General features: G+C 44.0%; 2 protein-coding genes across 10 annotated transcripts in view; one reads left to right on the forward strand and one right to left on the reverse strand.

Moving 5' to 3' along the window:
- Positions 1-2752, forward strand: part of CDCA7L (cell division cycle associated 7 like) — a 170241-nt gene extending 167489 nt beyond the window's left edge. For all 9 annotated transcript variants that reach the window (XM_045793062.2, XM_045793065.2, XM_045793066.2 and 6 more), the window contains 3 exons: positions 6-155; positions 1021-1157; positions 1559-2752. In XM_045793062.2, the coding sequence (XP_045649018.1) occupies positions 6-155; positions 1021-1157; positions 1559-1589 (318 nt within the window). In that variant the 3' untranslated portion in view covers positions 1590-2752. The remainder of the gene's footprint in view (positions 1-5; positions 156-1020; positions 1158-1558) is intronic.
- The window catches only part of DNAH11 (dynein axonemal heavy chain 11), a 307801-nt gene continuing 290065 nt past the window's right edge, over positions 2044-19779 (reverse strand). The window contains exons 77-82 of the mRNA XM_087860989.1: positions 15729-15971; positions 7871-8053; positions 7676-7791; positions 3849-3961; positions 3342-3482; positions 2044-2659 (exon numbers count right to left, since the gene is read on the reverse strand). Coding sequence (XP_087717115.1) covers positions 2412-2659; positions 3342-3482; positions 3849-3961; positions 7676-7791; positions 7871-8053; positions 15729-15971 — 1044 coding nt within the window. The 3' untranslated portion in view covers positions 2044-2411. The remainder of the gene's footprint in view (positions 2660-3341; positions 3483-3848; positions 3962-7675; positions 7792-7870; positions 8054-15728; positions 15972-19779) is intronic.

A 19779-nucleotide genomic window follows, 5' to 3' on the forward strand; every position in this document is an offset into this window, starting at 1 on the left:
CTCAGGGCAACACTTGCCACCAGTGCAGGCAGAAGACCATCGACACCAAGACCGTGTGTCGGAACCAGAGCTGCGGAGGGGTGCGAGGACAGTTCTGCGGGCCGTGCCTGCGGAATCGTTACGGGGAGGATGTGAGATCCGCGCTGCTGGACCCGGTAGGAACGGTGTTCACCTTTGTCATGAATTGTACTGGCAGAGGGAAGCAGGTTGAAGATGGGGCTCCCTGGGCCCTTTATTGGGGACCTGTAGAGCTCTATCTACCCCACAGCACTCTAAAGGGAATGAAAAATAAGGCTTCCTCTGGAAAGAGAGCAAGCTGACCAGGAGAAGGGAAGAGATGAGGGCGTTTTCTAGGGTCAGAGCCACACTTTCTTACAGTTCTGGTTTGTAAGGTGGGCCTGTGTGCCTTTCTTCCAGCAGCGTGGTTTAGCTCAGGCAAGGCCCGGGGGCAGGGATGTCACCGTGGAGGGGGCTTTCTGCATGCCTGGCCCTGATCTAAGGTTTTTTTCTCTGTTCAGGCAGTTGATTTTGTTTCAGGTATTACTAATTAATTCATTTAGCCTAAAAAGTAGGTATATACCCTCCCTGTTCCTGGGTTCTCTCTATAAAATAACAGTACGATTAGTATACATGCCCCTGAACCTGGGCAGTCAGGCTCCAGAGACTATGCTCTTAGTTAAACCCTGCCCTGTGTATGGCCTAAATACGTACTGCCCCCCCGTTTGCAGACGAATATAAACCACCATTCAGGTTAAGTGGTTTAGAAGGTGGAAGAGCTAGAAGTCACACCTGGGTCTCACTGCTCTTTTGTGCTCCTGAAAGTCTGCACTATGATTAATCAAGTTGCACATGTGAGGCCCTGGGCTGGTTAACCTGTCTGGGCCTTTGAAACCTGTGAAGGAAGGAGGCACGTTGGGTCACCCTGTGCATCTCCTAGAAGGAACACGGGACCCGGGGTTGGAGGAGGGGCCGCGTGAGCCGGGCCAGAGCGCAAGGTCACGGGGGACATTGCTTTTCCAGGACTGGGTGTGCCCCCCCTGCCGTGGGATCTGCAACTGCAGTTACTGCCGGAAGCGCGATGGCCGCTGCGCCACCGGGATCCTCATTCACCTGGCCAAGTTCTACGGCTATAACAACGTTAAGGAATACCTGGAGAGGTGAGTCTTTCTTACAGACCCTCCTGAGTGCCATCCATTTCCTGTCTGCTCCCCGGGAGCGGCTCCGGACTGTTGTTTTCCCTGTTAGGACGTTCCCTCCTGCGCTAGAATTTTCAGCTTGGCACTGCCAAACAGAGGGGAAGCGGCAGAGAGGGGTGGGCGGAGTGCTCTTAGGACGCTGTGCTCACCTTCTGGGGCCGAGCAAACAGCATTGAACTCCAGAGCGGAGTTTTGGAGTGAGGCACGTGGCTGCAGGGTCTCCTCTCACTGAAGTGGGACGAGGCAGGACCGACCTTGCATCACTTGCATCAGAAGATCCAGGGTCGGGCTCAGTACTCCAGGTGGAGGTTCTTTGCCTCTGTCCCCCGCACACTGATGCCTCCCTCCCGTCTTTCTTTCAGTTTACAGAAGCAGCTGGTGGAAGACAATTAAGAGAAGACCCAGCCAGCTCCCTGTAGAGCACGCCAGCCGGACCTGCCATGCCACTTGTGCCTAAGATTTCTTACAGTTGTGTTTTTATACAGAAATTCTTTGTAGACCGAAATACTTTTTTGTTTATGAACAGATTTCTCAGGAAGACGGCATAGTAGAGGAATCTCTCTATACCTGTATCCGTAGGCCCCTATGTCTAGTGAATTGTTTAAAAGCATCTCCATGCGATGAAAAAAGCAGTTTAAGTGGGGTGGAGTTAAAAGTCCCAGGTACGATTCCAGAGAAAACCTTGTATAAGCAGCTCTTGCCTTTGACACTGTTATGTGGCCTTGATCTTTCTTTACCTCTAGTCTGGGACCACATAGTTAACCCTTCTCTGGATCATTGGAATTTGTTCAAGAATGTTCCCCTAAATTACAAAGTGCAATTAATCGTAGATCTTGAGAGTACTAGAGTTTTATTTTTTTTTTTAAACTTGAATGAACAGAAAGTTGACTCACATTAACGACACTGGAGGCCGTGGAGCACTGCTGGCTGGCAGGAGCGGCTGCCCTTCATTCAGGATTCAGCTGCTGCCCGAGGTCAGTGGCTGCTGGAATTTAAGAATGTCAGGGCTAATTTTTAATTTAAAAAGGTTTTTTTTTAATGTCTGCAAGAGCTAAAAATCCCCCTTCACTGATGGGGAGACTTTTACATTAAGGCACATGTAAGTTACTTGAAAGTTACCTAAGTGGGAGGAGGTTTTATAGGTCTCAGTAGAATAAAAGTGTGCACGGCCGCCAGTGGAAAGCCTTACTGTGTTGTCCTGGCTGCGTCCCATTTTCATGCTTCGAGCAGCAGAGCCACACCTGCCAGGACCCACTTGGCCGTCTGGTCTTGGCTCTTCAGCCGGAAGGTCCACACGTAGTTAGAGCCCCTCATTTTGGTTTTATACACGGGGCATTCGTACGTGTGTTTGGTTTCTTGTCTGTCCGTGGGGATGGCTCTGGCGAAGATGACTGGCATCACCGACGTGACCTCCCTGAGGCAGGCTTCCGCAATGGTTCCTGACTGTGTGTCCCACCTGGCACCTACAGCAAAAACACAGGGCTTGCAATAGTGTGGCATGTTGGTACCGCTCCTCTGGTCGTTGGAGGCAATAAATGTTTGGTTTTGGCACGTTACTGCTTGTCGGGGGCTTTCTTACTGCGGTGGGTGGGTCTTAGCTGCTCCCCAGCTGCCACGTACCCCCTGGAGGCAGAGCTCCCGCTCCACACCTCAGCTTTCCTTTGAAAAAAAACTACTTTAAAATTCAAAAGGTCTAATAACACTTGGATGAAAACAGATTCTGTGGGAATCCAGGCACAATAAAGCCAATGAGTTTGTCCTCCCTTAAAAAAAAAGTGAATATAAGAAGTCTCTCTCTAATATGGCACATTCCTTCCTAACCCCACTTTGGAGATTGCACTGGCATCTTAAAGAAGTCTTGTAGTAAAGTAGCAGCCAAGTTGCTTTTAAGATTTTGAATTAAATCTGCATCTATGTCCAGTGTTACGACCACAGGGTAATTAAAGGCTTACACTGAATGAAGTGACAGCCATCACCCTAACTGCCTTAAAATTTGGCTGACCTTGAACACAGAACCTGGTATACAATTTTGTGCAGCTGGGAAACGAGGTAAGGACACGCTAGATACAAGTGAATGCTGAGGAGTGGGGTAAAGAAAGGCCCTTCACGTCCTAACCGTATAGTGCTCCTCACGGTGTACCCTACCTTCCATGACGAGCCCGTGGAGATAGGCACCTTCCCGTGGAGGATGGCCGTAATCTTCCTTCGTTTTTTTTGTGACATCAACAGTCAGGCACATTTTATCCAGGGGCCACCCGTTTTTTCGGGCCATGGTCTGCATGATTGCTGTGGGAGACGAGACGAAGAGGAAGGTTCGCAGGAGCCAGTGGTAAAGCTGGCCACAGACCCGTGGCATGCTTGTGTCCCATGGGGGGGCGCGTGGCTGCACGAGACGGACGGCCAGCACAGGGCTGCAGGACACCCTCCCTGCTCTTGGGGAAAAGCCAGGCCCAGGGGTCACATGTCTGGTTTTGCTCTGTTGTCGCAGAGTGGAGCCGTTGGGATGGAGACCACGTGGCCCTTGACAGAAATGTTTACTAGAGTGAACTACATCCCACCTCACGTGGCCGTTCTGCTTGGAATTTTACTCCCTCTCCTCCGCTGTACTGGCCCCTGCGTGAGCACTGGGGAGCAGGGCAAGCGGGGCCTTACCAGTTAAGAAGGACTGAGGGCTAAAGAAGCCAGCCAGCCACACCACAGCCGGGAGGGCAAGGTCGTGGGTCCAGGTTTCGAGTTCCCGGCATCGCAAAAGGAGGTCATCAAACCTGGTAAATACAAGGGAGGAAGAGACAAACGTGCTTTTTAGTAATGGAGTTTTCCAATAAGCTGAGGAAGATTCAGGGGAAGATGGGATAATCACCACTGATAAAATCCTTGCCTAATGATTTGCAGAACACTATCCCTTTAAAAAGCTAGTTTTTCCTGTTGAAATTTTGTAACTGTTACCATGAGGGACAAGAAACATGGGAATGTGGAAAATTCATCTCCACTTATTCAATGACTGTAGTGATGGGTGGTGATGACACACAGGTGACAGGCTCCCATGCATGAGGCTGGGGGGGGGGGGCGCTGCCGGACAGGGCGGGGCAGCACAGCTGTGCCCGTGGTCTTCTCACAAACAATCGTCACCTGAAGGGGGAAGAGACGGTCACGAAGAGAAACAGCACCTCCCAGCCTCTGCATGGCTGTGGTTTGAGAAAGTGCTGGTTTTACCCAGGTTCTGAACAACTCAGCACAACAGTTATGCAAGGGAGGAAGCCGACTCCCAGAGGCTACGGGGAAAATGAGCCTCCCTGATAAAATCAGACATGTCAGGCCTTGAAATGCAGAATTGAGGGCTGCCAGAAAGAGGGCGAAGACGGAGCAGGGGTAGGAGATTGACGACGGCCCCAAGATCAAAGCCGGCGGGCAGCTCTGCAGGGGAAGGGCCGCACAGGCTAGCTCTGAAGTTTTCTGGGACCTGGTTGGGTTAAGGATTACAAAAGCAGCAGGGCTGATGTTCATGGAGAAACCTGGGTCACCACCAGGAAAATTCCTGCCATCTTCGAACATGGCCCTTGTCCTGCCCCATTGAAATTCTTTCAAATAGCTGGTTTAGGGACAACCTACTTGAAGACAGTTAAGGCAAAGAACAGGAAAAGCAAGGATAAGAAAAGATGGGGGGGGGAGACTTTTTATCTAAAAATGTTGCCACAAGAGGATAGGCATTGTTGCCACTTTGCCACAGGTTTTTAAAAAAGCAATTGCTTGCACAAGTAGGATTAGGGTTTGAGGTAAGAAAGAGGACATTAAATAGATCTCAGAGTGAGAAAAGCATTTTAAAATGAAATGGGAAAAACAATTATAGGAAATTTGAGTTTCCCTCAGTTACAAATTTGATGGTAAAATCAGGGACATACCATGTTTCAAGAAAATTTGTGAATGATCAATAATAAAATATATCTTAATATAGACTGAAGACAGAATCCTCCTAGGAAAAAGTCATTTTTCCCCCCTTTCTGTCAGGCAGCTGCAGACATGTCCCCAGCTGCATTCGATCAGAGAAGGCCCTGCTGCCCACAGAGCCCCCAGCGACTGGGTTAATTTTTTTTTTGTAACCAGCCAGCCTGTCGTTTGAGTATAAAGACAACTGATTATATAGCATAAAAACTGGCACCAAATCCAACGAACAAGAGGGTTGATAACCTAGCAAATAAGAGGGATCTGAAAAAAAGACTGTTCCTTTAAACTCCTAAGAAACTAGAGTAGTAGTCATAAAAACAGGAATTTATGAACCTAAGTCTGGTACCTCCCCTGCCCTCAATATAAAGAACTTGGAATTGAAAGTTGATTTTGGACAGTGAAATTTTAAAAGTCAAGGGGAGACACAGTAAACCGGAAACGATGCAGTTCCCCCCAGGACCGAAGAAGTCAACCGGGATACAGCAGAGCGAGACAGATTGAAAAGACAAGATTTCAGGTAGGTAAAGACAATGAAGACAACGGGGGAAGGCAGTATTTGGAGAAATAAGGGCTAAGAATTTTTCAGAGTGGAAACAATAGACTTACACATTCATAACTGCACAGGGTATCAACAGGGATACCTTTTAAAAAGTCCACACCTAAATAAAGGAGTGAAATTGCAGAACATCAAGGGTGAAGAGAAAAATCTTAAAAACAGCCCAGACAAGAGATTAGTTGTGAAGGGATGACAAGTACATTTAAGAACAGTCTCATCAGCTGTAATAAATGCCAAAGAACAATGGAACTACGAAACCACAGGGCTGAGAGAAAATCATCATATGCTGGAATTGTGCATGTAGGTAAACTGAGCAAGCGTGCAGGGAAGAAAATTCAGAGACAAAGAGCCCTGTTGACTCCCCACCATATACCCTGAAAGCCCTGTTGTATCTTATGTCCTGTAGCAAAAAGATGAGGGTCCAGAACAAAGGAGTCCAGAATGAGATATAAAAAGCAACAATGAGCAAAGAAATCAATACATGTTGTTGAAGCGAAAAATAATTGACTACAAACAAAACAAAAATACTATCGTTTAAAATAAGGTTGAATTACAATTGCAAACCAGAGGAGGCTGAAGTTCAGAGGGAGGTTAAAAGTGCTGACTTTATATTGTGTTAGAAAAATCAAGTGTGTAGGTTACAATGTAAAGTGTTTCTGCTAAAATAATAAGAAATGTACAGGGATAAACATGGAATGAAGAACACTATCAGGGGTGCCTGAGGGACTCGGTTGGGCATCCGACTCTTGCTACCCACTCTGGTCTTGATCTCAGGGTCATGAGTTCAAGCTCCACGTTGGGCTCCATGCTGGGCATGGAGCCTACTTTAAAAAAGGAAAAGGGGGGAAAAAACCCAAACTATTAAACTGACAGAAGCCAGAAAAAATTGGAATAAAAGAAGAAAAATAGAGAAATACGAAGGCACAAAATTAGATGGTGAAAGTGACTCCAAAGTTACCATTATCATAAAATTTAATACAAATATCTTTGATTGGAAACATAAAATCTGATTTTGGACATCCATAGTGTTTACAGAAATCCAGTGAGCAGCTCTGCTCACCCTTCCCCGCCATGGTTATTTGCTGCCATCTGTGTGTGTCCCTTCCACACTGCCCCTTCCATTCTTATATTTGCACATGTTCCCTTGGGCAGTTCCAAGGGGCAGTCATTTGAATTTTTTTTTCTTTAAGATTTTATTTTTTTAAGTAATCTCTACACCCAACATGGGGCTCGAACTCACAATCCAAGAGTCGCATGCTCTACCAACTGAGCCAGCCAGGTGCCCCTCACCTGGAATTCTGATGGAGCTTTCTAGTTTAAGGCTCAGAGTAGCATTCCGGTTCACAGAAAAAAGGAAAGCAAGGATAAAAAAATCTAGGTACTAAGAAGATGGGAATAGAGAGAATCACTGAAACTTCCTGTGTTGGCTATGAAGGCCAAGGAGCAGTTGGGGACAGCACTGGCTGTCAGGGACCTGTGAATTTCGGCTCCTGTCTTTGGAACACCTCTTTGCACTCACACCCACACACCCAAGCAGTGAGATTTACTGTATACTAGAATCTCTGAAAAGCTCTATGAGATGCCATTGGTAATCACTAGCTTCGAAAATAAGCATAGGAAGTGACACGAAAGCAAACTCAAGTTGCCGCCCATCGCCATTTAAATAATGACGGAATTTTATTACCTATATTTTTCAGATAAACTGAAAAATAAGGAAGATCAGGTATTTTGTCCAAGATCAAAGAGCTTAAAAAGTAAGGGGCAGTATTTGAATCTTGCTTTGACCCTAACTTCACTGAGTTTTGCCTTTAAAGCCACACACAGAAGAAACTCAGGTGAAACTGGCAGTGCTCCGCACAGTCACAGGCCAGGTATACTCACAAAGTACACTCGTCATAGCTGTTCTGACACAACAGTGACTGAGCACCGAACCAGCACCCAGGCGGATAACGGCCAGGGGGAGCCGCGAGGGGCAGCTTACCACTGGGCCAGGCCGTATGTAGATGGATAAGCCAGTCTGCTCCAAGTGTCTGGGACTGTGTCATAACTCAGCTGGGACTGCTGGGCTTCCATCTCAGGAGACAACGTCAGCTCCCCCTTGCATGGAGAAGAGAGACCACGTCGTCAGTGTCCTCTGACGTGCTGAAACCGGCGCTACTACCACTTTTAAACTTACCTTGAGACCAAGGTCTAACCGTTGAAGTGACACACGGATTTCCCGAAGGAGAATATTCATCCTTTCACACTCTTGGAAGCAAACAAGAACATAGGGGCTTCTGTTTGAGCTTTTTTGCATTATCTCCACCATGTTGAACTCTTCTGGAAGTTTCTCCAAGATGTCATCCAAGACATTCTTAACCTTAAATCATTAATACACACAAGATTGAGCTCCTCTGTGTTACAGTTTTAGTCACAGGGACTATGCCCTTGATTTTTCAAAGTCCCAGATATATCCTACAACTCCCAGCGATGCTTGCTAATGCATTTAAAAGATACCCATCACTCCCTGGAGATGGGCAGACGGCACTGCCGACTAGCCCTACAACCTCCACATCGGTGCAGCCTCTTCCCCTTCTGTAGGTCCCATCAGGAGGGAGCTACTATCTGCAGTTTATTCACTTGGCATTTAGGGAGTAGAAGAACTGTCATCAACTACATTTCACTTGTACGTAAAGATACAATCAGAGGAAGTAGAACCCCAACATTTAGGTATTACATTTTGTAGTCTTCTGCTAATTTAAAAAAAAAATTTAAAAAGTCACATGAACCAAAAATGCCCTTTAGGCTTGAGCTAATTCTGGTGAGTCTACAATGTTGTCCTCCCAACTGACATAGCCTAAAATTTTAGGAGCAATTTGGACGCACATTTTGAACAGCAAGGGAGCCTCTGTCTTCTTTAATTATTGCCTTGAAGAATACAAGATTTATATATTAAAGTTGTGAAAATAAGTGTACGTAGTACTTCAATGTACATATTTTTTCTTATCTCCTACAGAACTGGGGAAAATCATTGAATACCTAAGACGGACAAAAGATATAAGAGTATTGCCTGTCTTCAGCCTCAGGCAGCTCTCACTCTTTCCTTGATTTCTTAGATTACTAACTGTGGTTCTGCTATCCTAATCCCCACTTGCTTTAGCGCCCTGGCAGGTTATTTTTCAGGTCCCAAAATCTTAAACTCATCTGCTGCAGCTGTAGAAAGTATGAAACACAGTGTAGTAGGCAAGTCAGGTAAAAGAATGGCTTTTGGAACCAGCTAGAGTTTGGTTTCCTTCATTGGCCCTTTCTAGCTGTCTGACAAAGTCACCTAAACTTAATTCTGGAATAGGGATCCTGACACTGCTTCGTGCTATTGCAGATGAAGTGGCTTGTTTGTAAAGCACTTTCTTTAGTGCCTGGCATATAGTTAGCGCCCAAAACAGTCGTCGCTACAGTCTGTTTGCCTGTTTGCCGTGCTGAGGCATCTAAAGACCATTTGCTTTGCAGTTTCTTGTTTAATGGTCAGCTTCTTTGCTGTAAAGATCGAAGCCCCAAAACTAAATCAAGACTTTGTCCATCTCTCTGCTTCTATTAATGCTATAGCTTTTCCCAAATGGATGAATGTTTCCTTTTGTATCTTAAAAAAAAAAAAGTCTAACATTCATACAAGGAAAATGTTAGTATACGGGATAAAACACCCCACAACAAATTCTAAAGCCTCTAAATGATAACCAAGGCCCTCAGCAAATGGCCCTATTTCAAGAAATAATATGGAATCTGTGGCCTCTGCCACAGAACTAACGGATATGGATATAACCAAATTATCAGAAATGGAATTCAGAGTAACAATGGTCAAGATGATGTGTAGACTTGATAAAAGTATTAATGAAAATGTTAATGAGAATATAGAATCTCTAAGGGTGGAAATGAGAGTGGATCTGGCAGAAATTAAAAATTCTATCAATCAAATGCAGTCAAAACTAGATGCTCTGACGGCCAGGATGAATGACGCAGAAGAACATATCGGCGAATTGGAGGATGGGTTAGTAGAAGAGAAAGTTAGAATAGAAAATTGGATAAAAAAAAATCCAATCTCAAAAATGTAGGTTACGGGAGATTACTGACTCAATGAAACGTTCCAATGTCAGAATCATCAGCATCCCCAAGGGGGTGGAGAAAAACAGAGGTCTGGAAGAGATATTTGAACAAATTGTAGCTGAAAACTTCCCTAATCTAGCAAGGGAAACAAACATTCGTGTCCAAGAGGCAGAGAGGACCCCTCCCAAGCTCAACCACGACAAACCTACACCACGTCACGTCATAGTGCATTTCGCAAATATTAGATCCAAGGATACAGTATTGAAAGCGGCCAGGGCAAAGAAATTTCTCACGTACCAAGGCAAAGGTATCAAAATTACGTCAGACCTGTCTACACAGACCTGGAATGAGAAAAAGGGTTGGTGGGGGGGGGGGGCATTTTTAAAGCTCTTTCAGAGAAAAACATGCAGCCAAGGATCCTTTATCCGGCAAGGCTGTCATTCAGAATTGATGGAGAGATAAAGACTTTCCAGAATTGCCAGTCTTGACCAATTTCGTAACCACGAAACCAGCCCTACAGGAGATATTAAGGGAGGTTCTATAAAAGTAAAAAGGCCCCAAGAGTGATACAGAACAGAAAGTCACAGCCAATACAAACAAAGACTTTACTGGCAACATGGCATCATTAAAACCGTCTCTCTCAATATTCAGTCTCAATGTAAATGTCCTAAATGCTCCCATAAAGCGCCACAGGGTTGCAGATTGGATAAAAAGACATGACCCATCCATTTGCTGTCTACAAGAGACTCATTTTGAACCTAAAGATACATTCAGACTGAAAGTAAAGGGATGGAGTACCATCTTTCATGCCAATGGACCTCAAAAGAAAGCTGGGGTAGCAATTCTCATAACAGACAGATTGGATTTTAAACTAAAGGCTATAGTTAGAGACACAGAAGGGCACTATATTATTCTTAAAGGATGTATCCAACAAGTGGATACGACAATTATAAATATATATGCCCCCAACAGGGGAGCAGCAAGATACACAAGCCAACTCTTAACCAGAATAAAGAGACATATATATATAAAAAACGTTAATAGTAGGGGACCTCAGCACTCCACTATCAGAAATAGACAGAACACCCATGCAGAAAATCGACAAAGAAACAAGGGCTTTGAATGCCATACTTGATGAGTTGGACCTCATAGACATATATAGAACACTATAGCCCAGAACCAAAGAATACTCATTCTATTCTAATGCCCATGGAACATTCTCAAGAATAGACCATGTTCTGGGTCACAAAACAGGTCTCAACCGATACCAAAAGACTGAAATTATTCCCTGCATATTCTCAGACCACAACGCTTTGAAATTGGAACTCAACCACAAGGAAAAATTTGGAAGAAACTCAAACACTTGGAGACTAAGAACCATCCTGCTCAGGAATGATTCCATAAACCAGGAAATCAAAAATCAGTTTAAACAATTTATGGAGACCAAAGAGAATGAAAACCCAACAGTCCAAAACCTATGGGATACTGCAAAGGCAGTCCTAAGGGGGAAATACATAGCCATCCAAGCCTCACTCAAAAGAATAGAAAAATCTAAAATGCAGTTTTTATATTCTCACCTCAAGAAGCTGGAACAGCAACAGAGGGACAGGCCTAATCCACGCACGAGAAAGCAGTTGACCAAGATTAGACCAGAAATCAATCAATCAGAAACCAGAAGTACAGTAGAGCAGATCAACAGAACTAGAAGCTGGTTCTTTGAGAGAATCAATAAAATTGACAGACCACTGGCAAGACTTATCCAAAAGAATAGAGAAAGGACCCAAGTTAATAAAATTATGAATGAAAAGGGAGAGGTCACAACCAACACCAATGAAATTGGAAGGATTATTAGAAACTTTTAGCAACAGCTTTATGCCAATAAATCAAGCAATCTGGAAGAGATGGAGGCCTTCCTGGAAACCTATAAACTACCAAGACTGAAACAGGAAGACATTGATTTTTTAAACAGGCCAATGAATTATGAAGAGATTGAAACAGTGATAAACAACCTTCCAAAAAACAAAACTCCAGGCCCGGGTGGTTTTCCTGAGGAATTCTACCAAACATTCAAAGAAGAAATAATACCTATTCTCCTAAAGTTATTTCAAAAAATAGAAACAGAAGGAAAGCTACCAAACTCATTCTATGAGGCCAATATTACCTTGGTCCCCAAACCAGGCAAAGACCCCATCAAAAAGGAGAATTAGAGACCGATTTCCCTAATGAATATAGACACCAAAATTCTCAACAAGATCCTGGCTAATCGGATCCAATGGTACATTAAAAGGATTATCCATCATGACCAAGTGGGATTCATCCCTGGGATGCAAGGGTGGTTCAACATTTGCAAATCGATCAGTGTCTTAGATTTTATCCAGAAAGAGAAAGCCAAATATCATATGATTCTCTCAATAGATGCAGAAAAAGCATTTGACAAAATACAGCATCCTTTCCTGATTAAAACCCTTCAGAGTGTAGGGATAGAGGGTACATTCCTCAATCTCATAAAAACCATCTATGAAAAGCCTACAGCAAATATCATTCTCAATGGGGAAAAGCTGGAAGCCTTTCCCTTAAGATCAGGAACACGACAACAATGCCCACTCTTGCCACTATTATTCAACATAGTACTAGAAGTCCTTGCAACAGCAATCAGACAACAAGGGATAAAAGGTATCCAAATCGGCAAAGAAGAAGTCAAACTGTCTCTCTTCGCAGATGACATGATACTGTATATGGAAAACCCAAAAGAATCCACTCCCAAAATATTAGAACTTATAGAGCAATTCAGTAATGTGGTGGGATACAAAAATCAATGCTCAGAAATCAGCTGCATTTCTATACACGAATAATGAGACTGAAGAATGAGAAATTAGGGAATCCATCCCATTTACAATAGCACCAAAAACCATACGTTACTTTGGAATTAACTTAACCAGAGATGTAAAGGATCTATATTCTAGAAACTATAAATCACTCTTGAAAGACATTGAAGAAGACACAAAAAGATGGAAAAATATTCCATGCTCATGGATCGGAAGAATTAACATAGTTAAAATGTCCATGCTACCCAGAGCAACCTACACTTTCGATGCTATCCCGATCAAAATACCAATGATATTTTTCAAAGAACTGGAACAAATAGCCCTTAAATTTGTATGGAACCAGAAAAGGCCCTGAATCGCCAAGGAACTGTTGAAAAGGAAAAACAAAGCTGAGGCCATCACAATGCCAGATTGCAAGCTGTACTACAAAGCTGTGATCACAAAGACAGCATGGTACTGGCACAAAAACAGACACATAGACCAATGGAACAGAATAGAGAATCCAGAAATGGACCCTCGGCTCTTTGGGCAACTAATTTTTGACAAAGCAGGAAAAAACATCCGGTGGAAAAAAGACAGTCTCTTTGATAAATGGTGCTGGGAAAACTGGACAGCTACATGCAAAAGAATGAAACTTGACCACTCTCTCACACCATACACAAAGATAAACTCTAAATGGATGGAAGACCTCGATGTGAGACAGGAATCCATCAAAATCACAGAGGAGAACATAGGCAGCAACCTCTACGACATCGGCCAAAGCAACCTTTTTCATGACACATCTCCAAACGCAAGAGAAACAAAAGATAAAATGAGCTTGTGGGCTTCATCAAGATAAAAAGCTTCTGCACAGCTAAGGAAACAGTCAAAAAAACTAAGAGGCAGCCCACGGAATGGGACAATATATTTGCAAATGACACTACAGATAAAAGACTGGTATCCAAGATCTACAAAGAACTTCTAAAACTCAATACGTGAGAAACAAATAAATCATAAAATGGGCAGAAGACATGAACAGACACTTTTCCAATGAAGACATACAAATGGCTAACAGACACATGAAAAAATGTTCAAAATCATTAGCCATCAGGGAAATTCAAATCAAAACCGCACTAAGATACCACCTTATGCCAGTTAGAATGGGAAAGATTGACAACTCAAGAAACAACAATTGTTGGAGAGGATGTGGAGAAAGGGGTTCCCTCCCACATTGTTGGTGGGAATGCAAGTTGGTACAGCCACTCTGCAAAACAGTGTGGAGGTCCCTTAAAAAGTTAAAAATTGAGCTACCCTATGATCCAGCCATTGCACTACTGGGTATTTACCCCAAAGATACAGACATAGTGAAGAGAAGGGCCATATGCACCCCAATGTTCATAGCAGCATTGTCCACAATATCTAAATCGTGGAAGGAGCTGAGATGCCCTTCAACAGAAGGCTGGATTAAGAGGCTGTGGTCCATATATACAATGGAATATTACTCAGCTATCAGAAAGAACGAGTTCTCAACATTTGCTGCAACATGGATGGCACTGGAGGAGATAATACTAAGTGAAATAAGTCAAGCAGAGAAAGACAATTATCATATGGTGTCTCTCTTCTATGGATAAGAACTAGGAAGATCGGTGGGAGAAGAAAGTGATAAAGAAAGGGGGGGTAATCAGAAGGGGGAATGAAGCATGAGAGACTATGGACTCTGAGAAACAAACTGAGGGCTTCAGAGGGGAGGGGGTGGGGGAATGGGATAGGCTGGTGATGGGTATTAAGGAGGGCACGTATTGCATGGTGTACTGGGTGTTATATGCAACTAATGAATCATCGAACTTTACATCAAAAACCAGGGATGTACAGTATGGTGACTAACATAATAAAATAAAAAAATATTTAAAAAAATAAATAAAATGTAAAAGTAAAAAAAAAAAGAAATAATATGGAAAATTCCTCAGACTTCACTACAATTAAATCTGATGGTTAGTGTGTTCCAACAACCCGAATCCTTGTCAATCGAACCCTGATTAAATTGTGAAGGAAAAAGGGCTAATTTATCTAGGGGAAAAATAAACTAGATGTTTATAAAAAAAAAAAAAAAAGCGCATTTGATGTCTATTTCTCATCCCCGTCATTCTAGGACAATATATACCTTCAAAAGAATAATGCCCAAAGAAAAAAATAATAATGCCAGTCTCCCAAGATAATGTAAGAACGACGCCATGACAAAATGACAGAGTCAAAAACACAGAGTGAAAGGCAAGTCACAGATTTGGAGATGTTTGCAATACATCTGTCTGATAAAGGATGCACGTTTAGAGTCCTTACAAATCTGTAAGAAAAACACTGACAACTCAAAAAATGGGCAAACAACTGGAATAGGCACTTCGTATAAGATCACATCCAGATGGCCAAGAGCATAGAAAAGATGCTCAGCATCAGGCCTTGAGTAAGGATTGCAAGGTTAAAACCACAATGAATTATTGCCATTAACAGTCTGAAGGACAGAGAACAGTGGAAACTGCACACCACTGGTGGGAGTCTAAGTGGTACACGCACTTTTCAGAACTGCTTGGGAACATCTCCTGAAGGTACACATTACACCCCACGACCCAGCAATTCCACCTCCAAGCAAAGGGGGTGACGAGTGTCGGGGGACACCTCTGGAAGTTGCCTGTGCCGGCTGACGACTACAAGAATGTTCATGGCTGTGATGAGTCTAAATAGCGAATCGCTAGAAGTAACCCCACCGTGCATGTACTACGAATGAACAGAGCACGAGCTGCATACACACACGACAGCGGACTAAACAGAAATGAAGAACTGGCCCACGCAACAACATGGGTGAATCTCGTAGATGCAAGAGAGGAGCGGGACGTACATCAGTACATCCTGTACGCACGCATCCGTCTGACACTGAAACACAGGCAAAGCTAATCTACAGTGAGAGAGGTAAGAGCGGTGGTTTGGTTTGGACAGAAGGGGAGGGATATACTGACCCCGAGTGCGGGAGATGTGAAGTACTTTTACCTGGGTGGTGGTTACATGGGCATACGGAAAGGGAAAAAGCCATCGAGCTGTACACTTCGATCAGTACACTTCACCGTGCGGATGTGATAACTCAACGGAAGTGAGAGCCCCTACCTTCTCTTCTGCGGACTGCCCCAGCTCCTCGCGGATCAGTGCGTTCCTGGGCTGCAGCTCCAGCAACGTTCTGAAGAGCGCGTTGGACATCACCGTCAGGAATTCTATTTCAGCATTTGGGTGGAGGCCATACAGTGCTGGGCTTTCTGGAGGAAGCTTCTCCTCTACGTACTGATGGTAGCCCGAGTAATCCAGATCCGGTGGGGCTGCAAATCCCGGTGCCAGCATGAGTTCATCTTCAATCTTCAACCACAAAGGGAAAGGAGTCGGTTATTCCAAGTCTAAATGGAAATCAATCTTCACATCCTAAGACACTTTGAGAACACTCTTAATAAGAGTGTCCAGAGCAATGCCGGATGGGTAGCAGGCTCTCTAAAATGTTTCACGATGCTTTTGTAATCCATCATCGTGCCCTGTGTATGGCACTGGGCTGACCTCCGGGGAGGAGTCCCAGGAACACACGGGAATCCTTGCTCCAAGAAGACGGAGTCTGCGGTTCGCTTGGGGCAACATGATACACGCACACAAAGGAATGACTGGGTGCCCAACCGTCTACTGCATACCGGTCACCCTGTCACATGCTCCCAGTCACCGATTCTCCCAACCTTGGCAGACATTCTGCAGACAGAAATCGAGACTCAGGGTAACTTCTCCAGGCAAGAGGTCTGATTTAAATCTTAATTCTGAACTCGCTTTCGTTTAACTCTATAGTCTTTGCTTTCCTAATGTACGTACTTTCCACAATACTGCTTCAAATTATTTTATACACGATACATATCAATTTTATACAGAGTTATATGTACATGCACCGAAAAATAGGGCTGTGGGTATGGAACATCGTACAGAGCGGTATATGCAGAGAGTTAGATCAGGGCTACCTCCTCGCCTCTGAGCTACTCGGGGCAGAGGCAGTGTGGCTCATCTCAAGACCCACAGACCCTGTGACAGCTGCGGGCACATCCTGGTGCTCCGTGGATGAGGCACACGTGCCCAGTGGACGAGAGGCCGGAATGACAAGGCATTTATCACATGCACATCTGCTGCATTACGGCTGGGGGAGAGGGCTGGCATTGCATGGACTGGAAGGTTCTTAACCAAGGCAATGTGGGCAGCAATACCAAACCTAAATAGGCGAATGTCGTTCTTCAAAATGTAACAAAAGAATTTACGGACCAGGTTCTCTCACCAGTCATAAACACAGTCAAGTGCTTGTAATTTTCTAGTTCACTCAGCATCACCTCAGATTTTTTCCTAATTGTTTTTAGTTCCCAGGGGCCATGACCACCTCTGTTTTCATTTTCCCAGTCTCTTCTGCTATAAATTCTATCTAGATATGCTGAAATGTACAGAGGGATACTTTAAAAAACACTCACCTAATGTACCTATTGTATGCCTCGATTTTCTAAATCATTTTCTGAAATTGGGGTTTTCCTCTATAATTGTGTATGTTGAGCCATCTGGTCCCCTCACTCTCAGCCAGAGACAAAGTAAATATTCGCAGATTCTTACTCGATACTATGTACTCACCACCTAGTGCACCCCAACAAGCCTTGGAAGCGTAAAACGTTCATCCACCCTCCTTCTTAAGAAACTCCCGGTCTGGTGGGGACAAAGGAAGTGATTTTCTACACAACCAAGTCATCTGTGAGTGCTGACTCTTCCTTCTCAGACCCGCAGTCTCTGGTTTCCCAGAGGGCCTGTGTCCTTACAGACTGCCCCGTGGCTGTGAATTCCAAAAGGCGTTTTTAAATGTTTGAGTCGGCATTTCTGTTTTGCACTAGGAAGATTTCCAAGTTAATCTAATCTTTCATTTTGTGAGAAACAGCAATCTGGACTAACAAATTTGAGAAGGAGCAACTCGGACCATATCCCCACCAGTATCTATTATTTCACTCATTTATCCGCATTTTCTATCATTTCATTTTTATAATGATTTTTATAAATCAGATTTTATAAATCAGGATAATCGATTTCTTTTTTCTTTAAAGACTTCACTTATTTGAGAGAGCGCGCGTGCACACACACAAGCAGGGGGAGGGGCAGAGGGAGAGGGAGAAGCAGGCTCCCCGGTGAGCAGAGTGTCCAACATGGGACTCGATCCCAGCACCCTGGGACCATGACCTGAGCCAAAGGCAGATGCTTAACTAACTGAGCCACCCAGGCGCCGCCAGAATAACCCATTGCAATCTCACCTGTTCAGGGTGACCGAAACAAAACTGTGGGGGAGATTTCAACTCATGTTATTAGTCTATGAGATAATTTAGTCAAAATAGAGATACGGGCACAAAATACAAATAATGAAACCAAAAGTTAGAATACATATATACAAACCAAATTTTACTCCCTGCAAACAAGGACGTGATCCTCCCTGTAAGTGCTCACTACACTGTCGACAGAAATGTTAAGAGCCAGTTAAATTGTCCTTCAATTAAAGACAGAAAGTTAAAAACAGTTTCAAGCAAAGAAACAAACCAAAAACTGGAACCACATAAAATGTTACAATGCCATGGGGATGGGAGGTGTGTGTGAAGGCCTCCTCCTCTAGTGCTGTGGGAACACCAGTGGTCCACGCTTTCCGGAGCGACAGTTGAGCAGTCTTTTTACAAGCACGTAGGGAGTGCCTTTTACATGTTCCTTAATGAGCAAAACAAAAGAAAACCACAAAGGAAAGACAAGGGCTTGAGGTTTACAGTCAGCCAGACGGGGTTCAGTTGCCATCCCTGAATGGGTTGCTGGCTGGTGGCCTTAAAAAACGGCAGTTTATCTGAGTTTCAATCTCGTCAGTGAAATGTCGCTCCTACCAGCGACCTAATGACTGTGGCTGGGGGAATTTAATGACCACGTACGCAAACAGCTAGGCATTTAAGTAGGCTTTTATGTTAGTTTGCATCTTTTCTGTGTCCTAGGAACAGACATGATTATCTCAAGTACATTTTGATTTTCTGGAAGGAAAACTGACAACCTGAGGAACGTTCCACCGTACATTCCTACTATGATGTCAAACAGGCGAAGTTTGAAAAGTGAGTCTTGTTCACATAGGTTCTTATGTATTCGCTTTCTCCTTTAAGAAAGCTGTAAAGATTTCAGTGTGCTCTGGGGGCTCTGTGAATCCTGGTTCTCAACCCCTTTCCACTCAGGGCTTTCCAGAAACACGGCTGCTTGTTGATGGGGCCACAACAGTAGAGCTCCCTGCATACTGACCACCTGTCTCGCCTTTGGGGAAGGACCTTTGAGGACATTACTGTGACTCTTCAAAGAATCAGTAATTCTAAACAGACATTTCTCCAAAGGAGCTAAATGAATCGCCAATAAGCACACGAAAAGATGCTCAACATTGTTAGTCTTCGTGGAAATGCCGATCAAAACCACAATGTGATACCACTTCACGCCTGCCAGGATGGCTTAAGAAAAAAAAGAAAAGGGTAACAACAGTGTTGGCAACAATACGGAGCGTGTACCTGCCGGTGGGGATATAAAATAGTGCATCCACTTTGGAAAAATAATATGGCAGCTCCTTAAAATGTTACACAGAGCTACAATCTGATCCAACAATTTCACTCCCAGGTACATACCCAGGGGAAATGGAAATGCATGTCCACACACTTATTCTTAAGTGTTCATTAGCAGCATTATTGATAACAGCCAAACCATATGGAGAAGGAAGAGAAGAATGAAGGGAGGGTAAGCAGAAGGGGGAATGAACCACGAGAGACTATGGACTCCGAGAAACAATCTGAGGGTTTTAGAGCAGAGGGGTTGGGGGAATGGGCTAGCCCGGTGATGGGCATTAAGGAGCACACGTATTGTATGGTGCACTGGGTGTTATACGCAAACAATGAATCATGGAACATTGCATCAAAAACTAAGGATGTACTGTATGATGACTAACATAATAAAAAATTGAAAGAAAAAAGAGCCAAAAAGTAGAAACAACCCAACGTCCATCAACTGATAAATGGATAAAGAAAATGTGTCCATACAATGGAATAGGATTTGCTCCTAACAAGGAAGCACTGACATGTACCATAGCACAGATGAACCCTGAACACAT

This window comes from Ursus americanus, chromosome 3 (genome assembly GCF_024610735.1).
Source record: "Ursus americanus isolate L20-20 chromosome 3, mUrsAme1.1.p, whole genome shotgun sequence".
NCBI lineage: Eukaryota > Metazoa > Chordata > Mammalia > Carnivora > Ursidae > Ursus > Ursus americanus.